This window comes from Cryptomonas paramecium, plastid (assembly GCF_000194455.1).
Source record: "Cryptomonas paramecium plastid, complete genome".
NCBI classification, from domain to species: domain Eukaryota; class Cryptophyceae; order Cryptomonadales; family Cryptomonadaceae; genus Cryptomonas; species Cryptomonas paramaecium.
The window spans coordinates 25,265-44,341 of NC_013703.1; the positions used below are offsets into that span (position 1 = coordinate 25,265).

Genomic DNA, 19,077 nt, shown 5'->3' on the forward strand with positions numbered 1-19,077 from the left:
GTGTGCGTTCAATTAAGCGTTTTTTGGTGTATAGTTTGTGGCTGGCGCGTGTTTTTTAGCTCTATTGCTAGTTTGGATTTTTTTGAGTTGCCTTTATTGAGTTGGATAATTCCTTTTTGTACAGCTTTGTCAATCTTGCTGTAGGTAATTGAAATAAGATTGGATATTGTTTTTTCATCTTTTTCTAACATAGCCAGGAGTGTTTTCTTCATTAAAGTACTAACAGTTGAGAGATAGTTTTTATTTCTTAGCCTTCTTTTTTCAGACAATAGTGCTCGTTTGCAAGATGATTTTAAATTTGGCATGTCTACTAAGGTATTATTTTTTTTTGCTGTCCAGAGTATAATTGTAGCATAAAATGTCCGAATCTGCGATTTTTTTGTTCTTTTGGGTTGTTTAGGTTGAGTGTGGGCGATATAATGATAAGAATTCTATATTGGTTTGTTCGGTCTATGAGGTGTGTATGGCAAAAAATAAGAGTCTTAGGATTGTAGTAACTTTAGAATCTAAAGGTTATGAAGGTGTTTTTAGGTATACTACGACGAAGAATAAGAAGAATACTCCTAATCGATTAGAGTTGAAGAAGTATTGCCCTTTAACAAAAAAGCATGAGCTTTTTAAGGAGGTGAAGTGAGTGGTTCGTAAATATAAATTTCCTAGGCGTTTTTTGCCTCTTGATCAAGAGATTTCTTATAGGAGTTTTGAACTATTGGTTTCTTTTTTGACTAGCCAGGGGAAAATAGTTCCTCGTAGTGTAAGTCGGGTCACACTTAAGCAGCAGCGTAAGATTTCTAAAGCTATAAAAACAGCCAGGTCATTAAAAGTGTTAGTAGTACCTGTATAAAAGGTTTTTTTGTGAGTTGGAAAATTTTCTATTACAATGGGTGATCAAATGCGTGAATGAAGTCTCCTATTTTCCAAGCTGCAAAATTTGGCAAACAGATTCCGCACTCGGATCCATAGTGCGCCTCTGAAATGTCTTCTTTTCCTCTTTTTAGTGATTTTATTTCTCCTGTGTAGATAGTTTTTAGTTCTTGGATTATATGTATTAATGATTTTTTTGTAATTGTTCCTTTTGTAACTAAAACCCCTGCGACGAAAGTTTTACTGGTTGGAAAAATGGCCTTTACGATGCCGATTCCGGTAGGGTCTGTTTTTTCATTTCTGCTTTTGTTTCCATTTTCTAATGCGCTGATATAGTTGAGAATGTCATAAATTACTTTAAAATCTTTGATGATTATATTTTTCTTATTGGCAAGTTTCTTTGCTTCTGGTGCGTATGTAGTATTGAATGCTAGGATTTCAGACTTGCTGGTGATAGCAAATTCAACGTCTGTTTCTGTGACGTAGCCGACAGACGCTTTTGTGATACGCACGTTAACGTTTGGATGTTTTTGGGTAGGGATATTTAAAGCTACTGCTTCCAGTAGACCTTGAGACTCTGCTTTTATGATTACGTTGATTTCAGTTTTGTTTTCTTGTTTTATAAAAGAGTGAGTTGCGGATACGAGTGGAGTTTTAGGAAAGTCTGTGTTGGTTTTTTTCATTTTGATGAACTCTATGGCATCTTTCACTTTTCTGAAGCATGAAAAATGTGTTTCTGTATGAGGCGTTGTTAATAACCCTTGGATCGTTATTACTGAGGATGCTGTAGCAACGAGGGTTGTTTTTCCTGAAGCATCCACCATATTCTTAATTTTGGACCAGGTATCGCCAATTACTATCGTCTCTCCAATGTGTAGTGTTCCCTCTTGCACTAAGATTAAGGTGGTGATGCCCTTTGTTTTGTTTATATTAGTTTCTAAGACTATTCCTTTTGCTTCGCATGTTGGGTTCGCACGTAAGTCAAGCATGTCTGTGCGTAGGAATATGTTATCTATTAGCTCTTTTATTCCATATTCTTGGGAGGCGCTAACTGCTACCATAGATGTATCTCCTCCCCATTCTTCAGGTATTAAGTTGTATTCTGCTAGCTGTGTTTTTAGACGTTCTGTGTTTGCCTTAATTGAATCTGTTTTGTCGACTTTGTTGATTGCTACAACTATGGGTATGTTTGCGTCTTTGGCTTGTTTAATAGATTCAATTGTTTGTGCCTTGATTCCATCATCTATAGCTATAACAAGTATTGCTAGGTCTGAGTTGGATAGGCTTTTGCTCCTTGTGCTTGAAAACGTCTCATGCCCAGGTGTATCTAAAAAAACTATTTTCCTGTTTTCTCCTTTGTGTTCGAAGATGGTTTCATACGCGCCAATTTTTTGTGTTATTCCTCCAGCTTCTTTCTGGTTTGTTTGGCTGTTTCGTATTTTGTGTAATAGAGTTGTTTTCCCGTGGTTTACATGCCCAATTATCGTGACTATTGGAGGTCTTTGGGTTTGCGCGCTAGTTGAAATTGGTTTTGAAGTTTTTGTGGTGATGATGGGTTTTGGTTCTGTAATGATTTTTGTCTCGTATTCGTCTGCTATTTGTTGAATTATGTCTTCGTTTATTAGTTGGTTGGGTGTTACTGATATCCCTTTTAGGAGTAGAGATTTTATTATTTCGTTTTTAGGTGTTAGTAGTAAGGTTGAAAGTTCTTCAATACATGTTGTGCGATGTATAGAAATTTCTTTGCTGGTGTTTGGCGCATATTTCTTTAGCTCCGCTTTTTCCTCTAGTTTCTTTTTGCTTGTTTTGTTCTTTTTTTTGTCTTTTGTTATAGTAGATTTCTCTTTTGTGGCTTGGTTTAATGTTTTTTCAGCTAGTTTTTTTTGTATAAGCTCTGTTTGATTGCTTTCGGTTTTATTGGAGTGTCTGTTCGTTTCTGGCATTTCTTCATGTGAAGCTTTATTTTTGTTAACCATATTTTTGTATTTTTTATTGTATGTGTAGCTTTATTATTTTTTATGTGTAATGCTTATTATATTCTTTTATTTTACTAACTTCTTTATTTTTTTATTCTATTCAAGTTTTTTTTTTAATGGTTAGATGTGCCGTCTTCATTGGCATGACGAGCTTCGGATAGGTTAGAAGTTTTTTTTTCAGGGAATTTTTTAGCTTCCACTTTGTTTTCTGTGGTTTTGGTTTGTTAGTGAATGTTTTTGTATAACTATATAAAGCACTTCTTAGTTATCTCAGAATAGCATGTTTTTGTTGATAGTTTAAGCGAATATGCTTATATCTAGTGCAGTATTTTCGGTAGTTTCTTGTGAAGCACGTTATAGTAGCATGTTTTTTAAGCTTCTTGTTGTAGGTTTAACGCCAGGATAGGGCCCTTATTTAAGGGAATTTTTCATAGTTGCTATTTTTTAGTTAGGTTGTATTTGTGCTATCAAGAGTGTTTTATGGATTGATTTTCATGAAAAACGATTTTGTGTAACAATTGTGTTTATTATCAGTATTGTTTTCCAGATATTTTTACTATGTGCTATTGTGTTATTGTAGTGTCAAAGTAACAAAAAAAGAGGTAAAATGGTTTCTTTTACTGAGAATGTAGGTTTCATAATCCAAATTATTGGTCCTGTCATAGATGTGGAGTTCCCGTCTGGAGTTCTTCCTAAAATTTATGATTCGCTCATTATATATAATAATGGTTTTCCTGTTATTTGTGAGGTAGAGCAATCGTTAGGTGATTCGGTTGTTAGGTCTATTTCTATGCAACCAACTGAGGGTTTGTGCAGAGGCATGGAGGTTCATAATACGAAGAGTTGCATCACTGTTCCTGTTGGAAAAGTGACGCTTGGTCGCATCTTTAATGTTTTAGGTCAAGTTGTAGATGCTTTGGGCCCTTTTCATTCGGAAGTTATGCTTCCCATTCATCGCACTCCTCCTTTTTTCACTGATTTAGAGACAATGCCATGTTTGTTTGAAACAGGTATAAAGGTAATAGATCTTCTAGCTCCGTATAAGCGTGGTGGGAAAATTGGGTTATTTGGGGGTGCTGGTGTTGGTAAGACAGTGTTGATTATGGAGCTTATAAATAATATAGCTAAAGCTCACAATGGCGTGTCGGTCTTTGCGGGTATAGGGGAAAGAACACGTGAGGGTAATGATTTATATAATGAGATGTTGGAATCTAAAGTTATAGATTTGGAAAATTTGTGTAACTCTAAGGTAACCCTTGTTTATGGGCAAATGAATGAGCCACCCGGAGCCCGTATGAGAGTGGGGTTAACAGCGTTGACTATGGCTGAATATTTTAGGGATTCAAATAAGCAGGACGTTTTGCTGTTTATTGATAACATTTTTAGGTTCGTCCAGGCTGGTGCAGAAGTTTCCGCATTGCTTGGCCGCATGCCATCTGCTGTTGGCTATCAGCCAACCCTTGCATCTGAGATGGGTGCTTTACAGGAGCGTATTGTATCAACTAAGGAAGGATCCATTACTTCTATTCAAGCTGTATATGTGCCTGCGGATGATTTGACTGACCCTGCTCCTGCGACTACTTTTTCCCATTTGGATGCTACAACTGTTCTTTCTAGGGTGTTAGCAGCTAAGGGAATTTATCCATCTGTGGACCCTTTGGAATCGAGTTCATCTATGCTACAGCCTGGCATTGTAAGTGGTTTGCATTATGAAACTGCTCAGCGTGTTAGGTATACATTGCAGCGGTATAAAGAACTTCAGGATATTATTGCAATCCTTGGTTTAGAGGAATTATCGGAGGAGGATCGGGTTATTGCCGGTCGAGCTAGGAAAATTGAGCGTTTTCTTTCTCAGCCATTCTTTGTTGCCGAGGCTTTCACAGGCTCTCCCGGGAGGTACGTTTCTTTGCATGAAACTATCAAAGGTTTTGATATGATTTTAAATGGCCAATTAGATATGGTTCCAGAGCAGGCGTTTTACCTCTCTGGTAATATTGATGAAGTTATTCGTAAAGCGTCTTTTTAAAAGGTATATGAGCCTTCTTTTGCATGTGAGAGTATTTGTTTTGGATAATGTGGTTTTTAATATGTGCCTTGAGGAGTTGGTAGTTCCACTTATGATTGGTAGTCTCACTGTTTTGAGTGATCATGCTCCATTAGTGTCAGTTATTGGTAAGGGTATGATTAGGTTGCGTTTTAGTGCTGAATGGTTTTCGGTTCCTGTGATTGGTGGCATTCTGGAAGTTGAAGATAATCGGGTTCAACTTATAATTGATGGGATGTCAGATATTGATATGGCGAGGTGGATGGATGTTTGGGGATAGTTCTTTATTTTCTTGTTCCCATCAATAGCGAATGTCATTTTTAATTATGTGTATTTTTTATTGGTTTTTTTTGTAACGTGATTGTCTTTTTTTAATTTTTTAATGGAGAGAAATTTTTCATATCTGTTGGATATTCGTCAGAACGATGCGCAGATGAATCTGCGTAGCCATTGCGTTGAGTTCAGGCAAAGGCTTTTCTGGACATTAAGTGTTTTGTTTCTATTTTTTATAGGATGTATTTGTAACTCGAGTTTATTTGTAATTTTGTTGCAAAGTTTGTCTCCAGGGATAAAATTTCTTCAATTTGCTCCTGGTGAATGTTTACTTACTTCACTGAAAATTTGTTTGTATGTAGGCGTGATGCTGGTAGTGCCTTGTGTGGTTCATCAAACAGTGGTTTTCATTTCCCCTGGTATGGCGAAGTTTCAGCAGAGAGCCGCTATCTTTTTTGCTTTTAGTGTGTTAGTTTTGTTTGTGAGCGGTATTTTATTTGGTTTTTTTGTTTTGGTTCCTACTGCGATGATTTTTTTTGCTAACTATGGTTTGGGCGTAGTTGAGCCACTCTGGTCTTTTGATAAGTATTCTGGATTCATTTTTGTGACGCTGTTAAACAGTGGGTTGGTTTTCCAGCTCCCTGTGTTTCAGATGGTTTTTAGCACGTTTCATGTTTTTTCAAGCCTTCAAATGATTTTGAAGTGGCGGTGGTTTTTCTTTCTTTCAGTGGTTGCTTCTGGCGTGTTAACTCCGTCGGTTGATCCTATCACTCAAATTTTAATGTCCTTTGTTGTGATTTTTCTTTATGGTTTAGGAGTTTGTGTTGTGCTTTTCACTGAAGAAATTTCGATAGTTAAGGTTCCTCGCTTAAGTATGTGAGTAGTGAATGATTGTTGTTTTTGTCAGATTAATGTTTTGTTATGTGTATCAGTTTGTTGAATCCTTCGCTATCTTTTATTGCCATTTGGCACAGCATTTTTCTGTTTAGTCCTATGTTGTGGTTTTTCAGCTCGCTGATAAAAGAGCTGTATGTTAATCCATGGTTTCTGACAGCTGCATTGATTCTAGTTATCCATAGACTGCGAAACTCTCTCTTACGTCTTTTCCTTCCTATGTAAGAGTACTGCAGTGATTTCATGACCTGTTGATTTGCTATTCTAAATAATTTTGAGTGGGAGCCTCTAAAACCTTTTGCTGCTGTTAGTATTGATTTTCGTCTTTTTCTTGCAATATTTCCTCGTTTTGTTCTTGTCATATATTAAGGGGTTTATTACTTAGATGTATGGGATCATTTTGTGTAGAGTTTTTGCGTGGTGGCTTGAAGTTCTTGAATGCAGAGATAATCTTCTTTTTCGTTGCGATGATTTTTTTTCTAAAAAGTGGTTTTTGAATGCTTTTTTCCGCATAAAGTTTTGGTTTGTGGTTTGGTGAAACCGTTTTTTCGCAGAGTGTCTTGTTTTTAGTTTGCTCATGAGATGTAAATTTTTATGGTTAGCTGTTTTCTCTTCCCAAAAATGAGAGCGCCAAATTTTTTATTAGCATTATTATAAGTTGTGAGGTGCTTACGCTGAATTCTTGGAATATGCTCATATTTAATTTAAAAGCTGTGTTTGCTTCAGCTATTATTGAGTTTGTGCAATCTCTATCTAGCTGTAATGAATTTAATGCATCTTTGTAAATTTTCTTGAACTCTTGCAGGTTTTCTATGTTTTTGAAGTTGTAAAAGTCCAGTCCGGCTCCCTCTTCTTGAAGCTGTAAACTCTTTTTTGTAATTTTTTTTAACAATTGTCCTCCTGATAGGTCTCCTAAGTATCTTGTATATGCGTGAGCTATTAGTAGCTCTGGTTTGTGGGCAGATATTTTTTCAATTCGTTGCGTATAGATCAGGGTTGCTTTGCTAGGTTTTATCAAGGATTTCCAGTTTTCTCCATAGTAATATTTTAAGTCTTTTTCTAGGCTTTTTTTTCTGTGTAGTGTTTGAAAATTGATTGGGCCTATTAGAGGATTAGAGTTGTGTTTATCTATTTCGTTTTCCAGTGATGAGTAGATGAAGTACAAGTTTGCTAATAGTTTTCTGTAGGAGGTCTTAGTTAGAACTCCACTTATGAACATCTTTATGAACTTTATATTTTCCACTAAGCTATGCGATTTAGCTGTGCCTTCTTTTAACTGTGTTGCTAAGTTCGTTACCATTTAAGTGATATGTTTTATAGTTGCAATGCGTTCGTTATGGTTTATTGCGTTGCAGGGTTTATTATGTAGTATAATGATATTTTAAATATATTCGTGCTTGTTTGGTGAAAAGTTTACATAAGTTTTGTTTTATGTATTTTCCTTATTAAGGAGGCCTAAGATTTTCTTGTCAGTTGTACAAGTTCTGCAGGTTGTGGTTTTTCTTTTGTAAAATTTTTCCTGTGTAGGTAAAGTTGTTAATATTCATGCTGTATTTACTGTGGCTTCTTTCATCTTCTTTTCTTATACTAGTTGTCCTTTGTTGGCAACCTAAGAATGATGCTGTTATGTCTCGTGGGGAGTTTTTTATATCCAGAAAAAAATTAGATGCTTTTTTATACCATGTAACTTGTGTAGCATGTGTCTTGTATTTTGTCTTAAGTGCTTTGAATTGTATTGATTTATAGTTGGTGCTACTTGCTTTTTTCAATGTAATCTGTTACTTTATGTGTAGCGCTGTAGAGTAAAAATATTACATCTGGTTGTGCGGGATAGAGCAGCCTGGTAGCTTGTCGGGCTCATAACCCGGAGGTCAGTGGTTCAAATCCACTTCCCGCGAGTATTTTTGTGTTATGGAGAGATGGCAGAGCTCGGTTTAATGCGTTTGATTTGAAATCAGAAGAGGTTTTGCAACTTCCGTGGGTTCGAATCCCACTCTCTCCTTTAGCGAGAGTGTATTTTTGTTAAGCGAGTGACGCGATTTGAACGCGCGGCCACAACCTTGGCAAGGTTGTGCTCTACCACTGAGCTACACTCGCAAATTTTCTCTAATTCAGGATAGCACATTTGGTATGAAGTTTGCTTCTTATACGTGCATTTTTTGTAGGAATTACCAGCTGGATTTAGTTACACCTGGTAGTAACCCAGCGTGTGCCATTTCTCGAAGCGAATGCCTTGCTAATCCAAAGTCCCTGTAGTATCCCCTACCTCGACCTGTTACCCAACATCTATTTTTTAGTCTAGAAGGAAATGCATTTCGTGGTATTAATTGAAATTCTGCGTTTAATTTTATTTTTTCCGTTACAAGCGTGTGTTTTTTTATCTGTTCTTTTATTTTCTCTCTTTTATTGGAGTATATAGCGACTAAATGCCTGCGTTTTTTTTCACGTTCTAATATACTTTTTCTTGCCATGGTAGTTGCGAATGATTAATTAATCTTCATTATAACACAATTTTGCTTTTAACATTTTTTATGCATTAGTCAGTGTTTCAAGTTAGTTTTTTATTGCTTGTAGTATATTGCTCTACGTATATTCTTATATTGTGTTAGTATTTTTAATTACTGACCTTGCTCGGTGGGCTTTTATACTTGCTCCATAATTCAGGGCGTGGTTTATGTCATTTATAACACATTATACTTTTTTATGAACGAACAGGAAATTTTTGATAAGGTACAAGGGATTATTTCTGAACAACTTGGAGTAGAAAGAAAACAAGTTACTGCTGAAGCTAACTTTGCTAATGATCTGGGCGCAGACTCTCTTGATACGGTGGAATTAGTAATGGCTATTGAGGACGCTTTTAATATAGAAATTCCCGATGAGACTGCTGAGCAAATTTCTAACCTTCAACAAGCTGTTGATTTTATTAAAGGGAAATTGGCTGTTTAGTTTTGCCTTTTATACGCCTTTGTTTTAGGCGCTCTGCACTGTTTTTGCAGTTTTGAGGAGTATGTAACGTGATTTTTTTGTGATCTATATCGATGATTTTGCTATTTTCTGCAGTGGTTCTGTTATAAGTTGGTCTTAATTAGTTTCTGAGTAATTTGTATCTATAACTGAACCATCTTCATTTCCGTTATATGCTTGGCTTTTTCCGTGATCTTTGCCAGAGTATATTTTTTTTCCTATGTCCATTAACGAATCTTGGATGTTTTTATTTAAAATTCTTATTTGTTCATATGAGTCTGAACCTATAGCTTCTCTAAGTTTTCCTACTAGGTCAGTAAGCTTGTTTTTATCTGATAGGGAGAGACTGTCTCCTAGTTCTGATACTTGTTTTTCTGCTTGGTAGCATAAAGAGTCTGCTTGGTTTTTTAGATCAATTTTTTCTCTTTTCTCTTTGTCTTGTGCGGCTGTCTGTTGAGATTCTTGCACCATTCTTTCAACTTCTTCAGTTGGAAGAGTGGAAGAACCTGAGATTGTGATAGATTGCTCTTTTCCACTTCCTTTGTCTTTAGCAGTAACAGATAAAATTCCGTTTGCGTCTATGTCAAATGTGACTTCGATCTGTGGTATTCCTCTAGGTGCAGGTAATATTCCTTCTAGCTTAAAAGTTCCAAGGCTTTTATTATCTTTTGCGAATTCTCTTTCTCCTTGTAGTACATGGATTTCTACATTAGGTTGATTATCTACGGCTGTTGAGAAGACTTCAGATTTCTTTGTAGGTATAGTTGTGTTTCGCGCAATTATTCTAGTTGTAACTCCGCCTAATGTTTCTACCCCTAGGGATAGTGGAGTTACATCTAGTAATAGTAGATCTTTAACTTCTCCTGCTAGTACTCCAGCTTGCACTGCGGCTCCAACGGCAACTACCTCATCTGGGTTTACGGTTTGGTTAAGTTCTTTTCCTAGGAGTTTTTTTACTAATTCTTTCACAGCAGGTATTCTGCTGGATCCACCTACAAGTACGATTTCGTCGATTTTTTTGGAATCTAGCTTTGCGTCTTTTAGAGCATTCTCTATTGGAATTTTTACTCTATTGATTAGTGTTGAGCAGATTTCTTCGAAGCTTTTTCTCGTTAAGACTTTTTGCAGGTGCTTAGGTCCGGTATTAGTTGCAGTAATAAAAGGCAAATTTATTTCTACTTGTGTCAGACTTGAAAGTTCAACTTTTGCTTTTTCAGAAGCTTCTGTAAGTCTTTGTAGTGCTTGGCGGTCATTAGTTAGGTCTACACCTTGCTCGTTTTTGAATTCCTGCAGAAGCCACTTAACGACTTTGTCATCGAAGTCGTCTCCTCCCAAATGTGTGTCCCCAGCCGTTGACAGGACCTCGAATACCCCCTCGCCTACTTCTAATACAGATACGTCAAAGGTTCCTCCTCCTAAATCGAACACTAGTATTGTTTCATTGCTTTTTTTATCTAGGCCATAAGCTAAGGATGCTGCTGTAGGTTCATTTATAATTCGTAGAACTTCCAATCCTGCTATTTTTCCTGAATCTTTTGTTGCTTGACGTTGTGAATCGTTAAAGTACGCAGGTACAGTGATTACCGCTTGCTTTACTTGTTCTCCTAGGTACACGCTTGCGTCGTCAACTAATTTTCGTAGTACTTCTGCAGACAACTCTTCTGCAGCGAAGTCACGTTTTAGGATTGGACATTCTAGTTTTATATTTCCTTGTGAGTCCGTTTTTACTATATAGGAGACCTGTTTTAGTTCTTCAGAGACTTCTTCTGATTTTCTCCCTATGAATCGCTTTACGGAGTAAAATGTGTTATCTGGGTTGATTACAGCTTGTCTTTTGGCTATTTGGCCAACTAAACGCTCTCCGTTTTTTGTGTAAGCGACTATGGAAGGTGTTGTTCTGAACCCTTCTGCATTAGGTATCACAGTAGGCTTGCCGCCTTCCATAACTGCCACGACTGAGTTTGTTGTTCCAAGGTCTATTCCGACTATTTTTTTCATACGCTTTTAAATGTTTGCATTAAAAATACATTTTAATGATATTATAGAATTATAATTTTGTAAAATACAATTACCGAACCTTCGAAGCTTTTGGTTGAAAATAAAGGCTTTGGGGAGTAGTCTATATAGAGTGGGCTTTTTTGTTTGTTGTTGTAAAATTTAGGTCTCTACTAAATTCTTGTTTCTTTTTTAAATGTGTATGAATTTCGGTATATTAGGGACAAAAGTGGGAATGACAAATGTGTTTGATCCTTCTGGCGTAGCTATTCCAGGTACAATTGTAAAAGTTGGTCCCTGCATTGTTACACAAGTTAAAACTGTGCCAAAAGAGGGTTATTCTTCTATTCAACTTGGTTATTTTTCAGTAGCCAAAGCTTCTCTTTCAAAACCTGAACTAGGTCATTTAAAGATATCTAATTCTCAAGCTGTTAGGTATCTTCGAGAGTTCCGCGTTGATTCCCCAGATGAAAATCTTCTGGGTCAGGAAGTTACTGTTAGTAAGTTTTCTGTTGGAGATAGAGTGTCTGTAGCGGGAAAATCTGTAGGAAAGGGGTTTTCTGGAACAGTTAAACGTCATCATTTTACCCGTGGTCCTATGACTCATGGTTCTAAAAATCACAGAGAGCCTGGATCTATTGGGATGGGTACTACCCCGGGGAGAGTTTTTCCTGGTAAACGTATGGCTGGTAGGCTTGGTGGAAAAAAAGTAACAATCAAAAATCTTCGTGTGGTTTTTGTCAGTTTAGAAAATAATTTTTTAGTTCTTAAAGGATCTGTTCCAGGTAAAAAAGGATCTCTTTTACGTATTTTAGGGACTAAGTCGTAGCTAGGAAACTAATTTTGAGGAGGATTAATGACTATTGTTAAACAGATTTGCTGTGACGTTCGAGATTTTCGTGACGCGCTTTCGCAGCAACCAACGATTACATTGAATTTAAAAACTTGCGCAGAGGTCTCTAAATTTTTTTTCCACCGTATATTGACTATTCAGAATAAGAATCAGAGGTGTAAAACAGCGTGCTCTAAGACTAGGGCTGAAGTTCGAGGGGGAGGTAGGAAGCCTTGGAAACAAAAAGGAACTGGGAGAGCAAGGGCAGGTTCGTCTGTATCACCTTTGTGGAAAGGTGGTGGTGTGGTATTTGGGCCTAAACCTACAGTATATAACAAGAAGATTAATTTTAAAGAAAGACAGCTTGCGATCTTCACAGGATTATATGCCTGTTCGTATAAGATTGTGATTGTGAGAAATTTCGTTAGTAGTATTGCGCAGCCTCGTACAAAGGCTTTCTTAGGGCTTTTAAGTAGCTTTGATCCAAGTCTATTATCGAAAAGAATTTTGATTTTAGTGCCTAAAGCGACGGAAACTTTGTATTCTTCATGCAGGAATGTTGAAAAAATAACTATCGGGTCTAGGAAAACTTTGACTTTGCGAGATATCTTTTTAGCAGACTCTATTCTTATTGCTGAGGAAGCTCTTCCTGAATTTTTATTAGTCTGATGTATCATGAAACTTTTGAAGCATATTGATTTTATTAAATATCCCATCCTAAGTGATAAGAGTACAGAACTTTTAAAGTTGCGACAGTACTGTTTTTTAGTAGATAAAAGACTACATAAACTTGAGGCTAAAAGAGCTGTTGAATTTTTGTTTGCAGTCCGTGTTTCTTCTGTAAACAGTTGTAATCGTTCCCCTAAGTGTAGGCAAATAGGGAAGTTTTCAGGGCGTAAACCTTCTTATAAAAAGATAATAGTCACGTTAGCTCCTGGGAACTCTATTAGTTTGTTTGCGGACTCTTAAATTTTGCAATGAGATACAAGTATGCCTATAAATATTTATAATCCGTGCACTTCAGGTATGCGCAATCGGTCATGCTCAGATTTTTCAGATCTTTCTAAGGTTCTTCCAGAGAAAAAATTATTGGGAAAAATACATGTGTGTTCTGGAAGAAATAATTCTGGAACAATAACGATCAGGCACAGATCGGGTGGACATAAAAAACGTTACCGGTGGATAGACTTTAAAAGAAATAAAAAAGATGTACAAGGGAAAGTAGCATCTATTCAATACGACCCAAATAGAAATGTTCGTATTGCCTTAATTCACTATTTAGATGGTGAAAAAAGATACATTTTGTGTCCGAAATCATTGTGTAAGGGTGATGTTGTTGTTTCGGGGGAGGATGCTCCGGTAAGGGTTGGCAGTGCTTTACCTCTTAAATTTATTCCTCTAGGTACTTCCATTCATAATATTGAGCTTACTCCTGGGCGTGGTGGACAATTGGTGAGGTCAGCGGGTGTTTCTGCCCAACTTGTGGCTAAAGATGAGCGCTTTGCGACGGTTCGTTTGCCATCGACTGAAATTCGCCTAATCTCCGTCAGATGTTATGCTACGGTTGGTTGCTTGGGCAATGAGGATTTTTTCAATATAGTCATTGGTAAAGCTGGAAAGAATAGGTGGTTGGGGTTACGACCTACGGTTAGAGGAAGTGCTATGAATCCTTGCGATCACCCTCATGGAGGTGGTGAAGGACGCTCCCCCATAGGTAGGTCAAGACCTGTGACTCCATGGGGAAAACCGTCTCTTGGAATTAGAACCCGTTCAAAGACTAGATACAGCGATTTTTATATCGTTCGTCGTAGGAAGTGAAGCTTTTCACCTACGACTATAAATTAAAGGTTAATAAGTTTAATTAGTACTTTTTTATTTGCGTATGACTCGTTCTTTATCAAAAGGTCCTTTCATTAATAGCCGTCTTATAGGTAGAATTGAACGCTTAAACTTGGGTGGGAAAAAAGTTATTTTGAAGACCTGGTCTAGGGCTTGCACCATAATTCCTACAATGGTGGGTCACACTGTTGCGGTTTATAATGGTAAACAGCATGTGCCAGTTTTTATAAGAGATCAAATGATTGGGCATAAGCTTGGTGAATTTTCCCCAACCAGAGTGTTTAGATCTCATATTAAAGGAGATAAAAAAGTGAAAAAGTAATCATTATGTCAAAAGCAGTAGCTAAGTATATTAGAGTGGCTCCAAATAAGATTAGAAGAGTAGTAAATCAGATTCGAGGGAAGTCGTATTCAGAAGCACTGATTATTTTGGAGTTTATGCCGTATAGTGCTTGTAAGCCTGTATTATCCTTGCTCCATTCTGCTGGTAGCAATGCTGAAAACAATGATGGTGTGAAAAAATCTGTGTTGTATGTCTCGGAAGTGTACGTTGATTCGGGTCCGTCTTTGAAAAGACTTAGGCCAAGGGCTCAAGGTAGAGCTTATACAGTACGAAAGAGGTTCTCACATATAAGTTTGCAATTGTCACGAATAGAAAAATAAAACTATGGGACAGAAAGTACATCCGCTTGGCTTTAGGTTAGGTGTTGTTTATAGGCACAGATCTTCCTGGGTTGCTGATAAAGGTAATTATCCTTCTTATCTGAAGGAAGATTTTTTACTGAGAAAATATTTTTCTTCAAGGTTTCTTGATGCTGGGATATCTACGATAGAAATACATAGAAGATTGACTTATATAGATCTATATTTGTACGCATCTCGTCCAAATGCTCTTATGGCTAATTCACAAGCTGCTATTAAGGAAATAAAAGAGTATTTGAGAAATCTAGGTGCCAACGATGCATGTTTTCGGGTTCATGTCCTAGCTCTACTTCATCCTGACTTGGATGCATATCTACTTGCAACTTTTATTTCTCAGCAGCTTGAGAAACGGATATCATTTAGGAAGGTTATGCAACAAGCTATTCGAAGAGCAAGAAAAGCAGGAGCGAAAGGTATTAAAGTTCAGATATCTGGCAGGTTGGGGGGCGCAGAAATCTCACGGAGTGAGTGGAAGCGCGAAGGTAGGGTTCCGTTGCAAACTTTATACGCTGATATTAATTATGCTGCAAAAGAGGCACACACCAATTATGGTGTCCTTGGAGTGAAAGTATGGATCTTTAGAAGAGAGTTTACAGTTGCGCCTATTTTTGGTTCATAAAAATTTGATTTTTTATAATACATATGCTTTATCCTAAAAAAGTCAAGTTCCGTAAGCCTCACAGAGGCAGGTTAGGTGGAACTATTGTCAGCGAAAACGGGGTTATTTTTGGTGATTTTGGCTTACAGTCTTTAGGACCAGTATGGTTGACCTCTCGTCAAATTGAGGCGACTAGGAGAACTATAGCACGATACGTAAAAAAGACAGGCAGATTATGGATAAGGATCTTTCCTGATAAGTCTATATCGTCAAAGCCTCCAGAAACTCGTATGGGGTCCGGAAAAGGATCACCGGATTATTGGGTAGCTGTTGTCAAGCCTGGCCAAGTATTGTTTGAGATAAATGGTGTATCCCAAGTGATGGCGTATGAGGCTTTAAAGAATGCATCCTACAAGCTTCCTATAAAAACAAAATTTATTTCTAAAAATTAGTTTATACCATGCTATTCACAGACTTTAAGGATTTACAAAAACTTACTGATGAGATGATTTATTTTGAGCTGTTGTCTGTAAAAAAGGATCTTTTCAATTTAAGATCAAATAAAATTACCCGTAAATCTTTGAAGCCACATTTATTTAAAGTCAATAAACGGAGGGTGGCCCAATTACTGACCCTTCTTTCGAAGAGAGCCCTATCTTACTAATATTTTTATGCCAATAAAAGAGAGAACCGGTGTAGTTGTGAGCAATAAGATGGATAAAACTGCTGTAGTTTCTGTAGTAAGTCGAGGGACTCACGGAAAGTATGGAAAAATTGTATGTAAGACAAAACTGTATAAAGTACATGATGAAACTAATATTTGTAGCATTGGGGATTTAGTCACAATAAATGAGTCTAAGCCATTAAGTAAAACTAAACGGTGGATACTTGCATTTGTGAAGCAAAAAACGTTTAATACCAATAGCTTTAACTGTGGAGATTAACAGATCATGATTCAAACCCAAACTTTATTAAATGTTGCAGATAATAGTGGGCCAAAAAAGGTTATGTGTATAAAGGTTTTAGGAGGAAATAAAAAACATGCAAGCCTTGGTGATATTATAATAGGCGTGGTCAAAGATGCTTCTCCTAACATGCCGATAAAGAGGTCTGACATTGTGCGGGCCGTTGTAGTTAGGGTGAAGAAATCAGTGCGAAGAGAAGATGGGATGCACATTAGCTTTGATGACAACGCTGTTGTTATTATAAACAAAGAAAATAATCCAAGAGGTACTAGAGTTTTTGGTCCTATTGCTCGTGAGCTTAGGGAAGCCAATTTTAGCAAGATTATTTCTTTGGCACAGGAGGTTGTATGAAAGGTATGCAATTGTCTTTGAAAAAAGGGGCTTCAGTTAAGATTATTTCTGGCAAAAATAAAGGAGCCATAGGTGAAGTTTTGAAGGTAATTAAAGAGAAGGATTTGCTTTTTGTAAAAGGCCTTAATCTCAAGAAAAAGCATATCAGATCTAAAGGGGCTGAGCATGGCACTATTGTAGTAATAGAAGCACCTATTCACAGGTCTAATGTTGTTCTTTACAATCCTTCTTGTACAAAAAATCCTTAAGCTTATTACACTATTTCGAGGAGTTGGTAAAGAACCCTTTTTATTGAGCAATCATTGCGTTCACGAAAAACTATGACTGAGAATTTAAGAAACTACTACAAGCAGCACGTAATTCAGGAGTTAACGAGTCTTTTTAAATATAAAAACCCACACCAAGTGCCTAAGCTAATAAAAATCACTCTTAACCGTGGTCTTGGCGAAGCTTCAAAAAATAATAAATCTTTGGATACTAGTGTACATGAATTTGAGCTTATCACCGGTCAACATCCTGTTATAACAAAAGCTAAAAAATCTGTTGCAGGATTCAAAATACGAGAAGGTATGCCAGTAGGTATCATGGTGACGCTCAGGAAAGAGCTGATGTTCTCTTTCCTGCAACGCCTTATACATTTAGCTCTTCCAAGGATCAGAGATTTTAAAGGTGTCAGTATTACAGGATTTGATGGTCATGGAAACTACAACTTTGGCATAAAGGAACAGCTAATTTTCCCCGAAATAGATTATGATAAGGTTGATCATACTAGAGGATTGAACATTTCAATTGTTACAACGGCTTCTACTCAACAAGAAGGTGCAATGTTGTTGAAATGTTTGGGGATGCCTTTTAATGATTTGTAATCGCTTAATTTATTATATTGAGAAAAAGTTTCATATGAGTAACGATACAATTTCAGACATGCTTACGCGTATTCGCAATGCTAATTTAGCTAAGCGCTCCGTAGCGCAGGTCCCTTCTACGAAAATGACACGCAATATAGCTTCTATATTGTTAGAGGAAAAGTTCATAAGTCGCGTTGAGGAAATTAAGGAGGAGGATGCTACATCATGGTTGCTACTGTCCTTAATATATGGAAAAATTGGTAAATCACCTATTCTATCTATAATAAAAAGGGTGAGTAAGCCAGGGTTGCGAGTATATGCAAATCGAAAAGAGTTGCCTAAAGTTTTAGGCGGTATTGGGATTGCTATTGTTTCGACCTCTAAGGGCGTTATGAGTGATCATAAGGCTCGTCACCTGGGCTTGGGGGGTGAAATCTTGTGTTATATTTGTTGAAGACCTATATTTTTATACAATATGTCTAGAATAAGCAAACTCGAGGTAGCTATCCCTGATAAGATAGATTTCTCGGTTAATGAAAATAAGATAAAAATAAAAGGGCCTAAAGGAGAACTTTCTAGGCAAATCCCTGCAGGTGTAACAATAGCAGCGTTTGGAAGATCTTTACAACTCTGTTCCACACCGCATGTTAAAAATAGTGTGGAATTATGCGGAACCTACAGAGGTCTTATCATCAATATGATTGTGGGCGTCTCTTCTGGTTTCAAAAAGAAACTTGAGTTGCAAGGGGTGGGGTATAAAGCTCATCTAGATAATAATACCCTTATTTTAAGTGTAGGTTATAGTCACCAAGTTTTTTTGAAGCTGCCTTTGGGTATTCAGATAGCTATTGAAAATAATACTAATATTAGCGTATTAGGTATAGATAAAGAACTTGTGGGGCATATGGCGGCAACTATCCGTCTTGTAAAACCGCCTGAACCTTACAAAGGTAAAGGTATAAGGTATCAAGGAGAACATATTCGGAAAAAAATAGGAAAAGCCGGAAAAAAATAAACATGAGTAAAGAAATAAAAAAAAAATCGGTAGGTAAGTATTCTTATAAAGGTCGATATAAGTTACATGGAACATGGGATAAGCCCCGTTTATCAGTGTTTCGCTCAAACAACCATATCTATGCGCAACTTATAGACGATACTAAGAAAAAAACTCTTGTAGCAAGTTCCACATTAGAGAAGCATCTGCTTCCTCCAGGTGTTTCAGCATCCACGTGCAAAGCTTCTATTCTGGTTGGACATAGTTTAGCAGAGAAGTCCCTTAAGGAAAATATAACAAAGGTTGTGTTCGATAGAGGAGGAAAATTATATCACGGTAGGGTCAAAGCTTTAGCAGAAGCGGCTAAGGAAAAAGGGCTGCAATTTTAGAACGTATATTTACAACATCTATGCTTAAACAGAAGAGAATTGCTAAATCACACTGGAAAAACTCGGAATGGCAAGAAAAAATTCTACAAGTGAACAGAGTTACAAAAGTTGTCAAGGGAGGAAAAAAACTTAGCTTTCGTGTTGTAATGATTATTGGAAACCGAAAAGGCTCGGTGGGAGTTGGCTTAGGAAAGGCCAATGACGTCGCAAGTGCTGTAAAAAAAGCAGGTGCAGATGCTAAAAAACACATATTGACAATTCCAATTTCTCGTAGCGATTCCATTCCTCACATGACAATGGGAAAAGCAGGAGCGGCCAGTGTCATAATTCGTCCATCTTCTCCTGGGTCAGGTGTTACAGCAGGAGGTTCATTAGGAATGATTTTGCGTTTAGCTGGTGTACGAAATGTTTTAGCAAAACGCCTTGGCTCAAGCAACCTTCTGAATAATGCGCATGCAACAGTAGATGCACTGTCAAAAGTAAAGACGATTGTGGAAATTAAACAAATTCGTACTTCTACTAGCACATGAATGCAGACTCAAAGTC

General features: G+C 37.1%; 30 protein-coding genes and 3 non-coding genes across 33 annotated transcripts; 25 read left to right on the forward strand and 8 right to left on the reverse strand. All coding sequences in view use genetic code 11, as the record gives it.

The window, feature by feature from the left end:
• Window positions 1-8: 8 nt before the first annotated feature.
• Window positions 9-305, reverse strand: rps20 (ribosomal protein S20). The gene has a single exon. The coding sequence runs from the start codon at window positions 303-305 to the stop codon at window positions 9-11; it is 297 nt and encodes a 98-aa protein (YP_003359237.1).
• A 158-nt stretch (window positions 306-463) lies between these two features.
• rpl33 (ribosomal protein L33) lies at window positions 464-634 on the forward strand. Its single transcript has one exon. It carries the CDS (start codon window positions 464-466, stop codon window positions 632-634), a length of 171 nt encoding a protein of 56 aa, YP_003359238.1.
• rps18 (ribosomal protein S18) lies at window positions 635-844 on the forward strand. The gene has a single exon. The coding sequence runs from the start codon at window positions 635-637 to the stop codon at window positions 842-844; it is 210 nt and encodes a 69-aa protein (YP_003359239.1).
• A 31-nt stretch (window positions 845-875) lies between these two features.
• On the reverse strand, window positions 876-2,840 carry infB (translation initiation factor 2). Its single transcript has one exon. It carries the CDS (start codon window positions 2,838-2,840, stop codon window positions 876-878), a length of 1,965 nt encoding a protein of 654 aa, YP_003359240.1.
• A 607-nt stretch (window positions 2,841-3,447) lies between these two features.
• On the forward strand, window positions 3,448-4,866 carry atpB (ATP synthase CF1 beta subunit). Its single transcript has one exon. It carries the CDS (start codon window positions 3,448-3,450, stop codon window positions 4,864-4,866), a length of 1,419 nt encoding a protein of 472 aa, YP_003359241.1.
• Window positions 4,867-4,873: 7 nt separating this feature from the next.
• Window positions 4,874-5,164, forward strand: atpE (ATP synthase CF1 epsilon subunit). Its single transcript has one exon. The coding sequence runs from the start codon at window positions 4,874-4,876 to the stop codon at window positions 5,162-5,164; it is 291 nt and encodes a 96-aa protein (YP_003359242.1).
• Window positions 5,165-5,266: 102 nt separating this feature from the next.
• Window positions 5,267-6,037, forward strand: tatC (Sec-independent translocase component C). Its single transcript has one exon. It carries the CDS (start codon window positions 5,267-5,269, stop codon window positions 6,035-6,037), a length of 771 nt encoding a protein of 256 aa, YP_003359243.1.
• Window positions 6,038-6,065: 28 nt separating this feature from the next.
• rpl20 (ribosomal protein L20) lies at window positions 6,066-6,413 on the reverse strand. The gene has a single exon. It carries the CDS (start codon window positions 6,411-6,413, stop codon window positions 6,066-6,068), a length of 348 nt encoding a protein of 115 aa, YP_003359244.1.
• A 19-nt stretch (window positions 6,414-6,432) lies between these two features.
• Window positions 6,433-6,630, reverse strand: rpl35 (ribosomal protein L35). Its single transcript has one exon. The coding sequence runs from the start codon at window positions 6,628-6,630 to the stop codon at window positions 6,433-6,435; it is 198 nt and encodes a 65-aa protein (YP_003359245.1).
• A 19-nt stretch (window positions 6,631-6,649) lies between these two features.
• pbsA (heme oxygenase) lies at window positions 6,650-7,351 on the reverse strand. Its single transcript has one exon. The coding sequence runs from the start codon at window positions 7,349-7,351 to the stop codon at window positions 6,650-6,652; it is 702 nt and encodes a 233-aa protein (YP_003359246.1).
• Window positions 7,352-7,875: 524 nt separating this feature from the next.
• trnM(CAT) lies at window positions 7,876-7,949 on the forward strand. Its single transcript has one exon. It is a non-coding gene; the product is annotated as a tRNA-Met (tRNA).
• Window positions 7,950-7,964: 15 nt separating this feature from the next.
• Window positions 7,965-8,053, forward strand: trnS(TGA). Its single transcript has one exon. It is a non-coding gene; the product is annotated as a tRNA-Ser (tRNA).
• A 23-nt stretch (window positions 8,054-8,076) lies between these two features.
• Window positions 8,077-8,148, reverse strand: trnG(GCC). Its single transcript has one exon. It is a non-coding gene; the product is annotated as a tRNA-Gly (tRNA).
• A 71-nt stretch (window positions 8,149-8,219) lies between these two features.
• Window positions 8,220-8,522, reverse strand: rps14 (ribosomal protein S14). Its single transcript has one exon. It carries the CDS (start codon window positions 8,520-8,522, stop codon window positions 8,220-8,222), a length of 303 nt encoding a protein of 100 aa, YP_003359247.1.
• Window positions 8,523-8,754: 232 nt separating this feature from the next.
• Window positions 8,755-9,000, forward strand: acpP (acyl carrier protein). Its single transcript has one exon. It carries the CDS (start codon window positions 8,755-8,757, stop codon window positions 8,998-9,000), a length of 246 nt encoding a protein of 81 aa, YP_003359248.1.
• Window positions 9,001-9,135: 135 nt separating this feature from the next.
• Window positions 9,136-11,016, reverse strand: dnaK (heat shock protein 70). The gene has a single exon. It carries the CDS (start codon window positions 11,014-11,016, stop codon window positions 9,136-9,138), a length of 1,881 nt encoding a protein of 626 aa, YP_003359249.1.
• Window positions 11,017-11,209: 193 nt separating this feature from the next.
• rpl3 (ribosomal protein L3) lies at window positions 11,210-11,842 on the forward strand. The gene has a single exon. The coding sequence runs from the start codon at window positions 11,210-11,212 to the stop codon at window positions 11,840-11,842; it is 633 nt and encodes a 210-aa protein (YP_003359250.1).
• Window positions 11,843-11,869: 27 nt separating this feature from the next.
• Window positions 11,870-12,514, forward strand: rpl4 (ribosomal protein L4). The gene has a single exon. The coding sequence runs from the start codon at window positions 11,870-11,872 to the stop codon at window positions 12,512-12,514; it is 645 nt and encodes a 214-aa protein (YP_003359251.1).
• Window positions 12,515-12,520: 6 nt separating this feature from the next.
• rpl23 (ribosomal protein L23) lies at window positions 12,521-12,814 on the forward strand. Its single transcript has one exon. The coding sequence runs from the start codon at window positions 12,521-12,523 to the stop codon at window positions 12,812-12,814; it is 294 nt and encodes a 97-aa protein (YP_003359252.1).
• A 21-nt stretch (window positions 12,815-12,835) lies between these two features.
• On the forward strand, window positions 12,836-13,663 carry rpl2 (ribosomal protein L2). The gene has a single exon. The coding sequence runs from the start codon at window positions 12,836-12,838 to the stop codon at window positions 13,661-13,663; it is 828 nt and encodes a 275-aa protein (YP_003359253.1).
• A 64-nt stretch (window positions 13,664-13,727) lies between these two features.
• On the forward strand, window positions 13,728-14,006 carry rps19 (ribosomal protein S19). Its single transcript has one exon. The coding sequence runs from the start codon at window positions 13,728-13,730 to the stop codon at window positions 14,004-14,006; it is 279 nt and encodes a 92-aa protein (YP_003359254.1).
• Window positions 14,007-14,011: 5 nt separating this feature from the next.
• rpl22 (ribosomal protein L22) lies at window positions 14,012-14,347 on the forward strand. Its single transcript has one exon. The coding sequence runs from the start codon at window positions 14,012-14,014 to the stop codon at window positions 14,345-14,347; it is 336 nt and encodes a 111-aa protein (YP_003359255.1).
• A 4-nt stretch (window positions 14,348-14,351) lies between these two features.
• rps3 (ribosomal protein S3) lies at window positions 14,352-15,005 on the forward strand. Its single transcript has one exon. It carries the CDS (start codon window positions 14,352-14,354, stop codon window positions 15,003-15,005), a length of 654 nt encoding a protein of 217 aa, YP_003359256.1.
• Window positions 15,006-15,028: 23 nt separating this feature from the next.
• On the forward strand, window positions 15,029-15,436 carry rpl16 (ribosomal protein L16). Its single transcript has one exon. The coding sequence runs from the start codon at window positions 15,029-15,031 to the stop codon at window positions 15,434-15,436; it is 408 nt and encodes a 135-aa protein (YP_003359257.1).
• Window positions 15,437-15,444: 8 nt separating this feature from the next.
• Window positions 15,445-15,648, forward strand: rpl29 (ribosomal protein L29). Its single transcript has one exon. It carries the CDS (start codon window positions 15,445-15,447, stop codon window positions 15,646-15,648), a length of 204 nt encoding a protein of 67 aa, YP_003359258.1.
• Window positions 15,649-15,655: 7 nt separating this feature from the next.
• rps17 (ribosomal protein S17) lies at window positions 15,656-15,928 on the forward strand. Its single transcript has one exon. It carries the CDS (start codon window positions 15,656-15,658, stop codon window positions 15,926-15,928), a length of 273 nt encoding a protein of 90 aa, YP_003359259.1.
• Window positions 15,929-15,934: 6 nt separating this feature from the next.
• rpl14 (ribosomal protein L14) lies at window positions 15,935-16,300 on the forward strand. Its single transcript has one exon. It carries the CDS (start codon window positions 15,935-15,937, stop codon window positions 16,298-16,300), a length of 366 nt encoding a protein of 121 aa, YP_003359260.1.
• A 5-nt stretch (window positions 16,301-16,305) lies between these two features.
• Window positions 16,306-16,548, forward strand: rpl24 (ribosomal protein L24). Its single transcript has one exon. It carries the CDS (start codon window positions 16,306-16,308, stop codon window positions 16,546-16,548), a length of 243 nt encoding a protein of 80 aa, YP_003359261.1.
• Window positions 16,549-16,620: 72 nt separating this feature from the next.
• Window positions 16,621-17,166, forward strand: rpl5 (ribosomal protein L5). The gene has a single exon. It carries the CDS (start codon window positions 16,621-16,623, stop codon window positions 17,164-17,166), a length of 546 nt encoding a protein of 181 aa, YP_003359262.1.
• A 34-nt stretch (window positions 17,167-17,200) lies between these two features.
• On the forward strand, window positions 17,201-17,602 carry rps8 (ribosomal protein S8). Its single transcript has one exon. The coding sequence runs from the start codon at window positions 17,201-17,203 to the stop codon at window positions 17,600-17,602; it is 402 nt and encodes a 133-aa protein (YP_003359263.1).
• A 21-nt stretch (window positions 17,603-17,623) lies between these two features.
• Window positions 17,624-18,163, forward strand: rpl6 (ribosomal protein L6). The gene has a single exon. It carries the CDS (start codon window positions 17,624-17,626, stop codon window positions 18,161-18,163), a length of 540 nt encoding a protein of 179 aa, YP_003359264.1.
• A 2-nt stretch (window positions 18,164-18,165) lies between these two features.
• Window positions 18,166-18,531, forward strand: rpl18 (ribosomal protein L18). Its single transcript has one exon. The coding sequence runs from the start codon at window positions 18,166-18,168 to the stop codon at window positions 18,529-18,531; it is 366 nt and encodes a 121-aa protein (YP_003359265.1).
• A 20-nt stretch (window positions 18,532-18,551) lies between these two features.
• On the forward strand, window positions 18,552-19,061 carry rps5 (ribosomal protein S5). Its single transcript has one exon. It carries the CDS (start codon window positions 18,552-18,554, stop codon window positions 19,059-19,061), a length of 510 nt encoding a protein of 169 aa, YP_003359266.1.
• Window positions 19,062-19,077: the final 16 nt, after the last annotated feature.